Source organism: Rattus norvegicus, chromosome X (assembly GCF_036323735.1).
Source record: "Rattus norvegicus strain BN/NHsdMcwi chromosome X, GRCr8, whole genome shotgun sequence".
NCBI lineage: Eukaryota > Metazoa > Chordata > Mammalia > Rodentia > Muridae > Rattus > Rattus norvegicus.
In genome coordinates this window covers 8,133,464-8,144,467 of record NC_086039.1, presented here as the reverse complement: position 1 = coordinate 8,144,467, position 11,004 = coordinate 8,133,464, and the positions used below count along the sequence as shown (strand labels likewise).

At 37.8% G+C, this 11,004-nt stretch overlaps 1 protein-coding gene across 2 annotated transcripts in view; it reads right to left on the bottom strand.

Annotated features, from left to right (window-relative positions):
- Positions 1–394: 394 nt before the first annotated feature.
- The window catches only part of Efhc2 (EF-hand domain containing 2), a 200,471-nt gene continuing 189,861 nt past the window's right edge, over positions 395–11,004 (bottom strand). The window contains exon 15 of one of the 2 annotated variants that reach the window (NM_001106952.1): positions 395–721. In NM_001106952.1, coding sequence (NP_001100422.1) covers positions 614–721 — 108 coding nt within the window. In that variant the 3' untranslated portion in view covers positions 395–613. The remainder of the gene's footprint in view (positions 722–11,004) is intronic. The other variant, XM_017601976.3, reaches the window with a different exon arrangement.

The window sequence follows — 11,004 nt, the reverse complement described above, 5'->3', positions numbered from 1 at the left end:
AAAGTGTGTGTGTGTGTGTGTGTGTGTGTGTGTGTGTGTGTGTGTGTGTGTGTGTACACGTGTATGTGTGTTGGCAGAGAGAAGGTTCTTTCTTCCCATAACTTCACTAACGTCAGAAAATAAACATACTCACTCTAGAGAGGTTTGAGAATTATTTTGATGAGGTGCATTGCTACAAAACTTAATTATGTAAGTAATAAACATGTGTCAAAAAGATTTCAAAAATGCTTAACAGAATCACAACTTATTGCTCTGATATAATTTGATTTTATATTGTCATGCATAGCTGTCAAAAGTCATTTTCTTTTCACATTGCAATGTATCAAATTATATTAGATGGAAATTATTATAAGATTCCTTGGCATTCATAAATAATACATACAATAAAATGGTCAACAGTGTTTTAAATGGTATTTTTAATAGTGCTGGTACATCAGCAATATAACAAGCTGTTCTGAGGAGCTACAGTGACAAAGAAAATTAATTGTGGTTAATGGATTTCCATTTAATAGAAACCTTGCTTCTTATTTTTGTTTGTTTTTAATGAAATTATATCTATTAAAATAAAATGGCATAATGAGAACAGGAGATCAAAGAGAGTTGATGAAAACCTTCATGGCATGTTCTCCTCTAAGCCATAGACATCCATCAAAAAGTCTAAGTACCTAACGTATCTCACAGGAATAGGTGATGGCATTCCCACCCAAACGTCTTCACATTTCTGGAAAGAAAAGAAACATAAACACAGTTATAGCCACATTTCAAAGTTGAGTTTTGAAATTTTAGTGCTACATTCTTTACTCTTTAAATAAACATGTGTTGAAGTTGTTTCTGGTCTGGAGAGATGGATGGCTCAGTGGGAAAAAACACTTACTGCAGAGGATCTGGATTTGGTTCCCAGCACACACACGTACACACGTGGTAGCTCACAAGTGCCCATAACTCTAGCTGGGGACTCATCACTATCTTCTGATCTTAACGGGCTCCTAACACACACACACACACACACACACACACACACACACACACACACACACACTCACAAAGTAGTCATTTAAAAGAGAAGAGTAGAGCTTTCTACATTCTACTTAGGTATCAAAAGAACTTTGGGGAAGAGTATCATAGTTTTGCTTTTGTTTGCTTCTTCCCTATATTAGAATTACATGTCCCCAATCTTTACCATGTAACTGCAGCCCCTTCCATGGAGAAGAAAGAGGAAGAAAATGATGAATTAACTAAGTAGGAGGAACAAGCAATGAAAAAGAAAGAAAAGGGGAAGAGGAAGTAAAGATGGAAAGGGAAAAGGAGAGTTTTCCTGTTCCTCTGAGAGAAACATAACCACACGAATGGCTATGACTTTTGCATGGAAGGTAGATGTACTGGTTCTAGAATGGCAGAGATGGAGAAGACAAGGCCCGCCTTACAATTATCAGCCAGACCCAGCTAGCTGACTTACAGATTAACGGACAAGAAAAAAACTATTTGTCTTGTGAAACACTGAAATGCTGGGAGCAAGGCAGCATTAATGCAGTGGTTGTTTCATGCCGTCTTGAGAACTCAAATTTTTATATTCAATAGTAGGTATTTCTACCAGCTGCTTGGCTACTGCTTCATCAATAAACTAATAAAAGTAGTAGATTTCTCATGCTATGCTTAGATTATATCATATATACAGTACAGTACTACAAAATAATGTTTTGTATCAATAATGTACTATATAAATGACAGTGGTCCCATAATATTATGATGGTAGCCAGGATGGGTAATCTACACTTCTAATCTCAGGGCCTGGGAGGCTTAGGCAGGTAGGCTATGAGTTTGAGGTCAGCTAGTATTCCAGAGTAAGTCTTAGGCTGACCCAAGCTATATATAGTGATATCTAAACACAAACAAAACAGCTTTCTAATCCCACACCCTCCTCAAAACACTCCAAGAAATCGAAACAAACAAATAACAAAACCTGAAGAATCATGATAGAGCTGATAAATCCTTACAGTAGCCCAATGTTACTCTGGCTATTATGTTGCTGTGTGCACACACACACTTGCACACACAAATCTATGGCATGAAATGCTTGTATAGGTCAGAGGACAACTTGTGAAAATCAGTTCCCTCCTTCCATCCCATGGTTTCTGAATATTGAACTAAAGTTGTCAGGATAACATCAGCCTCATAATCTTGTGCTTAAATGTCTTGACTGCATAATGTTCTCGTGTTTGGTCTTGTGTTGTTTTATTAATTGCAGCTCTAGAACAACAGGCATATACACCATATGTACTCAAATATAAATATACCATACAGTCCAGTATGTGCTAGCATTGCAACACTCAGTTCACGTAAAGTCTATTCTATGTATTTACAACAATGAAATCATTTAATAACATATTCTCAGAACATCACTCATCATTAAATGATGTTTAGTGTGCCTGTATGTGTACTCAAGCATATACACACAAACTCTTTGCATAGGCTCTAATGAATGGAAGATCAACGTTAGGACCAACCAGGGAGAAAGTCTACAACATGTGCTATTGTCAAGGTTGTTTTTATATGCAATGCTCTATTTCTTCTTCATTTTCCTTTTCCCTTTTTCAGTGCTGGGTTTCACCTTTGGACCTTGAACATGCTAGAAAAGCACTAACTTACACCCATGGCTATATAAGAGGTTCTAACCCTTCATTAGCATTCCATTAATATCCAGAGTCACAAAGTGTCACAGAAACCCAGGGAAAGGCTAGATGATTTTTTGTGACGGTGTTCTAGAGGTATACTGACTCAGTGCTGCTACTTCTAGGGATTATGGCATCAGGACAGCACAGGGTTGAGGCACCAAGGCTGTTCTATCTATAGTGAAATGCATAAGCAATGGCCCAGAGACTCCAAGAACTCCTTGCAAGAAATAGTGACTAGCCTAGTTTGGTCTAGGGTACATAATGCAAAGAGGCAACAAGGAGTTGGAAGGAGAACCTGTGATCAAAGTTTAAGCCTTCTGTACTAGTTCATACTTGAGGCTATAATACAACTAGAGGAAGCTGCCAGAATAACAGCAGTAATGTGATTGGAAATTGACCAGATAACTTGCTGGATGTTGGGAGAATATATACAAATCAATTCTGTAGTGATTATCAGACTTTGCCAGAGTCAGGAGGGATGAAGCAGGAGGGATGAAGTGGGGCTCCAAATCAGGAGCTATCTCAGAAAGATTCTCAGGAGAACACTTCAAAGTCCAAGACTTGAAGTGGTAGGAAAAGAAAAGGGGAAACATCAGGGTTAAACTATTTGCCCCCACAGAAAGAAATGTTGACCTCGTAACCCTCTACAGTTCAGAAGGTAACTATAAATGTAAACAGGTAAGCTGAAGAAGATGGAGTCAGATTGGTATAGGGTATAGGAAATATAGAAAAGTAGGATAGGCATTTTTTAGTTATTTTTAAGTAGAAGAAAGGAGGATCAAAGGGAGAAATTTAAGTATTAACTTGAACTTTATTTCTTATACTCATGGAACATCAAGATAGAGTCTGTGCTCCACCCTAAATGGGACATCTATATCATATCCTCTCCTCTTTATGGTACAGAGATCATTGAAGAAGAGGGGTGGAAAGACAAAAATCAGAAGCAGTGCATGACTACAAGGATAATGGTATTTTTCAGATATATCAGGTAGGTGTCAAGGCATAGTGGTTGTGACACACACCAAACCTGTGGAAGCTCAAGGCAGACAAAATCCTAGCATGTAGAGGAGAGGTGGGCTCAAAGTCTTACTCCTTCCTAGGTAAGGGCTATTAGCTACTAACAGCTACTGATAGCAAGGCAGTCAGTTTTCTTTAAGGATATGGTTCTTGGTAGGTGGCTTGTTCCAGTAGAAGGCCAAACACATCAAATAGTATATGGGCAATACAAATTGAGTGTTTTTAAAAGAAAAGGAAGACATAGAGTTGGGTGGATAGGGATGTGGGACATTGGGGGAAGGGATGAATATGATTAAAATATATTGTGTAAAATGTTCAAAGGCCTGATAAAAATGGACACCAAAAAAGAGAGGTTCTGATAAATCCTGGAAATACAGTCCCATGTAGCATACAGCTAGAGTTCAGAACTGTACAAAAAATTCCAGTGTCATTGGAATGTGGGTGATATGTCAAGCCATAGTAACCAATAACTAATATAGAATCAGAAGAACACCAAGTACTTGAATCATGAACTGGGACACAAAATCTGAATCTAATAGATGTGTTATGATTGTGAACTAGTCAGACATATTTGCAGGGTTGTGTCTTATATATACCTAGTTTAGCAGTAACAAGAAATATATTAGACATTTACTATATGATAACAACTGTTAGGTGTTTGACATGAATTACATTATTTGTCACAGAAAATCCCTAACAGGTAGGTGTTACTGCAATACCTGTCCACAAAAAACGGAAACTGAAATTAATTTCTCTGCAACTAAATCACAAGTCCGCAGGGGAGGAGACTGAACAGTCTCCCCAGCAATGAAGCTCCAGAGCTATGTCTATGTATTGTGTCTATGTATTCCATGAAATGGAGTGAGCCTGTTCACAAACACCTGGTTCCCATCCTACATAGTGACCATTCCTCACTATTTTCACTAAGGAAAGTTAAGTAGAAAACAATGTAGTTCTTAAAAACTACTTTAATTAAGCACTGGGGAGGGGAAGCTATGAGTGCTGCCTTAGGAGGCCAGAGAGCATTGGGTCTCTTGGAATTGTAGAGTTTAAACCACCAACTGGCAGTATGATGGAAGTGATGCTTCAGAGAGATGATGGCAATGCAGATTTGAAAGAGTCTTCTGTACAGTCTATAACACATGGACTTTAGTGACATGATCTTCCTTATACCAGCTATATCTATATTATACCAGATTATACCTGAATCCAGGGAGTCACCGTAGATAGTAAACACAGGATTTTAATCAATGAAAGATGAGCTCAGTAAGTCATTCAACTCCAATATTCAACCCATTCTCAAAAGTTTTCTAAAATTTAAACCAGTGTCTGTTCTTAGGTGGCATTTTAGAATTTTATCTTAGCACAGAGAGATGATATATATATATACATATATATATATATTCGAAAGCATTATTATCTCATGGAATTTTTTAAATAAAAATTTTTACTTTTTAAATAAAACTTTAATACAAAACCATGTTATGCCACTCATAAGTTTATGATGGGCTTATTACTCATGAAATAAGTCAGTATTAATAATTCTCCCTTATCTTACTAGGCACAAAAAGTGGCTGTGTTTTATGTTGCTTTTTAGCAGGAATTATGATATAATCAAATCAAAGAGAAATGGTAGGAATTTATACTGAAATAATAACTCAAGAATTTGGATATATGAGGACCAAATTTATTTGCAACGGGCTAATCAGCAAAATGAAACTCAGACAAATAACCAGATTTCCAATGAGGGGTAATATGAGGGAAGAAGATAACAATAGTCCATTTCTTTAAATACTGGCCAGTTTGAAACCCAAGGTCCCTGCAGAGCTTTTCAGACTTCTCTCATGCTGTGCTTTGTTTCAATTCAATACCATTTCCCACTGTCATTTCTTTTTTGCCTTTGTTACCAATCCCCAGGTTCCTAGTTTGAGTGACTTCTGATAAATGCCACGGAGACATGCGTGGAGCCCTATAGAGTAGGATTCATCCACTGTCACCCACCAATTTTTAGGGAGGTTGTCTCAGGAATTATCTGAAAATGGATGGAAAGAGGATTCGGTACAGGGAGATTTTCAAACATCCAGGCAATGGAATTATGGATAGCAATGAAGCAGAAGTACAGCTATGACCTTTATAATTTTGCCTACACTTTGGCATATGGCTGGTCCCATTTTTGTTGTTGTTGTTTGTTGTTTTTTTTAAGAAACAGGTTTGGGAGTATCTACAAAATCCCCATATTAGAAATGACCTACTGTTCTTTTGAATAAACCTGAAAGCATTCCAAATATTATAGAAGTTTTATGAAAATCTTGGTATTGAGTTAAAATATTGACTTTTTATTCCTTCTAGATTAGAAAATACAAATTATAGATCACAGTGTTTACAGCAGTGAGTTTTTGATGTGGATTGTTTCTTGCAGAGGATGCTGTACTGTGGAACTATACTGCCAGCCCACGCATGTAAATTGAACAGGGAAATAACTGTACACACATGGTAATCCTACAGCAGAAAGAAGGCTCATCCATAGATAATGATGCCTTCCATTCCAGATGAGGACATCTCTGTAAGACAAACTCCTGACAGCACATGTTTGGAATCTTTTGTGACACAAGCTCTGCCAGTGTCCCTTTTACTAGCCTTTTACTCTTCCCAATCTAGCTTACAGCAGCCTGACCTCCAAATATCTCTATTCCTTTGCCCTAAGCTTCTGGTTGGCCTCTGAGGCTTACTTTGGCTGCCCCTATGTCAAGCAGCAAGTGCCAGGGAATTATTTCCTTTTCTCTATGGTGAAGAGCATCCCTCAATCAATGAGTGTCTAAAGGAGACTTAAAGATTAATACTATAGTTTCCTTATACTTTGGCCAGGATAATTCTGAGGGACATGTTTCTGTTAGATCCTAGCATTTCCCAAAACCATTGTGCAACATGTATCTCCCAACGTAACTTGTTTAATACTATATATACCCTTTAGTAATTCCCTCTCTTCCTCTGCCACTCTAACCTCTTCTGGGTGTTTTAATTTCTTTCCCTCAACTACTTAACAACAAAATTCTTGTCTCCAACCCTGTTTCTAAAAGCAAAAAGCAGCTCTACATTTACCAAGTTAAAAACATGTATATGAAAGTCACCAATAGATCTTGGAGTAAAGCAACTGCCAAGCAAACTGTGGGTAAATCCAGTCTCCAAGGTGACTAACTGATAAAATGAGAGACAACCCTCAAATCTTACAATAAAATTTAATGTAACCCAGAGCATTAAATAGTATATGTCACACAGCATTTTCTGCTAGAAGGAAGAGCTAAGGAGCACAGAGTAAAAGTTGGTGACAGAAAAATCAGAAATCTAAAATGGCTCAGTATCAATGCTTCCAAAGAATGCCCCATAACATATTCCAAGCTGGCTGTCATTAGAGTCACTCAAGATGTCAAAGAATTTAGTAGTAAATTACTTATTCCTCAACATGGAAAACTGTAGCTGCTAATCTGTGTACACACACACAAACACACACACACACACACACACACACACACACACACACACCCAAACACCTTGAAATGAGAAGATGGCAACAGATGAAAACCCAGTGGGAATCACAAAGCTGTGTGTGAGCTAATAGGCCCTGGATTTATTTGCTTTGACATTTTTAAGAGAAAATTTAATTGGATTATGTCATCTTCTAGCTTAAAAATTTCTTCTGTAGCACTGGCCATTGGATGCATGAGGGATAAAGACTGGGAGCCAATTAAAGACCATGCTTCACTGCAATATGGTTATTTTTATTCTTCCCAAATGGAAAGCTGATAGAGTTAGTATATTAGTGATTTTACCATGTTGTTCCCTCTACTCTCTTGGAAAAGGATCTTTTTTCTTTCCTTTCAGAAAAGAGTATTTTTATGGGACATATCTACAGTTATGTATGTATGTATGTATGTATGTATGTATGTATGTATGTATGTATGTATATATATATATATTCCCAGTCTATTTTCTTTTTTTCCTTTCTTCCTTCCTTCCTTCCTTTCTTTCATCTTCCTTCTTTCCTGCCTTCCCCCCCACTCTTTCTTTCTGCAGCCTTAGAAATAATCACATTAGGTATAAAACCATACCTAAAAGCAATTAAATTTTAGCAAACCAAATGGAAGTTCATTTTGAAAAGAGGATTTTCTAAATACTTACTGAGTTCATCACGGACATCCTGAGAATAAGAGAAAAAGTTCATATGTGGAGTGGGATTCACTAATATTTCTATCCACGTGTCTCCTTATATCCCGTGTTTCATAGCTGTTTCTCTTTGGCTGAGCTATCCTGTGTATCTATTCTGAACATGTGTGTGGCTTCCAAGCAGGGATTCTTTTCTTAAAATGCATTTCTGGCAAATGAAGGTTTTTAAAGAGACTTGAGTTCTCTGTAAACATTAGTGATAGGTTTGCATATTACTCAAGTACATGTCGGTCAATGCTTTCTATCATAACAGATCCCCCAAATATCATTTCTAACTGGACAACTGTTTGGTGTTAGACAATCAGTTTGTGTTCGCTAGTTATTTTTAATATAATGACAACAGATATTAACCCTGTATTTCAACTGTTATATTTTACCATAAATATTAGAAACAACTTTGGAAAAAGTTGCCAAAAAGAGGGTGAAAAACGTTGATTTGTCAGGCATTGTGGTATAAACCCTGAACCCCAGGACTCAGGAGGCAGAAGCTGGCTATGAGTTCGAGGTCAGTCTAATGTGAATAGTGAGTTTCAGGATAATGACACTCTGACCAAAAACAAAAAACAAAACAAAAACCAGTTGGCACTATCCACGACAACATATCTCTTACTTTTAGGAACGCCTGAGTCTTTGCTATCTACCAAATAAGGATGATTTTATTTCGCAAGTTTTTTTGGGGGGCAATAAAATGTCATAAAAGGTATATAACTTAACAAGTGAGGTATCCAAAGACACATCTAAGGTATATCCAACCTCTTACTTCCTACTGCCATATATCAACTTGCCATGAAAGAGAGGGAACCCTTGAGTCAACTGATATTTCTGCAGTTATAATCCTCATAAAATGAATCTATGTCTAACTTTTCTCAGCAATGTTGAAAGATATGTCTCACAGTACACAAAGTTTATATAAGAACTGATATAGTGCTGTTGTACAAAATGTGACTTGTGATATTAATCAGACAGGCTCTAAATTGGGAGAGCTAGTCTGCTAGATTCTAACCACCATATGAGGGCAAGCACAGTAGAATTGAATTTGGGGTCTCTAGGCTATGATAATACTTTGGATAACATTCTCAGTATTGAGTGACCAGGCAAATGAACAATATAGGGAACAGCACTATCCTGCCCCAACCAGGCTATAGGCAAGTGGTTATGGGCCACAGCTAGCAGTCAGGATAGTTGGTAATACTCAACTTGCATGTATCCATGCAGGAACAGCTTCTCACCATAAGATAGTAGGGCTAATCATAGCTCAACTAACTATAACATGTTTGCTTGTTCATTGCTGGACCTTACTTGTATTAACTGAAACCACTTAACCTTCATGTGTAGAGAGGGCACATCTGACTCTAGAAGACTGTTCTTGACATTCAACACAACCATGCTAAAGAAGCTATTAGTCTAAGTAAACCTTTAGATCTGGCTAAAGGGTTTGCTCTCCTAAGCAAAGTCTTTTATGGTAACAGAGTAGACTGGATCATTGTCTATTTGCCCTTAAGACCTTTCATTGATCCTATTTCTCTGCCCTGGGAGGTGGTCCCATGTAGACCACATCACTGAGGTCCTGTGTTCTCTGGCTTCGAGGTGGCATCTGCCAAAGAGATGTATTGTCAGATTCTGGGAAAGTAATTTATGTTAGAGATTAGAGTGTTGATTTCCTCTTTTTCCCCTTGCTCTCTCTACTGGGACTTGGTTTGATGGTATTCATAGTGGGTCAGTATTTAGATCCCTCTGCTTACAGCTCTAGTTCTAGTTATCCTTCAGTAATACTGGTTCCTCCCTGCTTCTTTAGACCTAGGCATGGTAAATGAAGCCTCTGCCCTCTTGCTAGTACTGAACTGTTTCATTTGCCTGTTTGATTCCCTTAACCCTGTCTGCACTTCTGTCAATTAGGGACCTAATGCTAAATCATCCCCACAAAAGCTTGAGAACTGGCTAAATGGACCTTTCTCATTACTGACTGATGCTAACTCCTAAATTCCTTGTTGAAACTCCTAGATGACCCATCTGTCCAATCCTATATCATATGTACCCAGATACCTATTCAGTCTCTAGTTAACCAAAGCTCTGACTCCTATCTTTGGCCTTTGTCCTCTATCTATTCACTAAAGTCAATCAGGCTAGAATAGAGAAGTGGTCCAAATTTCTATCCAAAATGTCTCTATGATGGCTAGTGTTAGTCAACAACTTTACGGAAATTAGAGTCACCTAGGCAATGGACCCCTGGGCATGACTATGGTGAAAATTTGATTATGTTAACTAAGGGGAAAAGGGTGCTGCCAGCCTCTGACTGGGTTCTTAGTTCTGTATAAGGAGAGAGAGAGAGAGAGAGAGAGAGAGAGAGAGAGAGAGAGAGAGAGAGAGAGCGCTAGGCAGGTATCTGTGGTCATCATTCTGCTTTTAACTATAGATGTGATATGACTAACTGTTTCAAACACCTTCTGCCTCTATTTCTTTAATCCATAATGACTCCATTGTAATTTGAAAATGCTTTTATCAGAATATTTTGTCACAATAACAGGAGAATGTAAGACATCATATCAGTTAACAATAATACAGACATTTAAGGTCTACTCAGCTTTCTTGCAGGGAAGAAATCATGCTGAGGAAAATATTCAACTCAGGATAGAAACAATCTATATTCTAAATGGTAGCAATACTGATGACCTCCTGAGAGCTACTCACACCATCTCTGGAAGTTAGTGAATGCCAGCTAACTGGCCGTGTCCAGTACTACAGGAAGTGAGCAATTTTCTGACCCTGGGAATCCATCCAGATCTTACTCTCACACAGATGCTTAGCCTACCATTCCTTGACATTAACCTCATCATTCCAAACTCAGGGCTAGGACACAGCTCCATTTTATAAACAGTAAGAGGACCTAACATCTAAGCCCTCCCTGCTATTGCAAGTGCTGGTGTATATCAACTAAATCCGCACAACCTTAATGAAAGAAGCACTTTTAACACCTCTTTTTTAAATGGAAAAAGGTTGCGAAACTTGTACACAGTCATTCAGTTGACCATGGAAAAAATGACCTAAAATCAAGCCTATGACACTGTACTTTCTATACTATCTGAAATCCTTTATG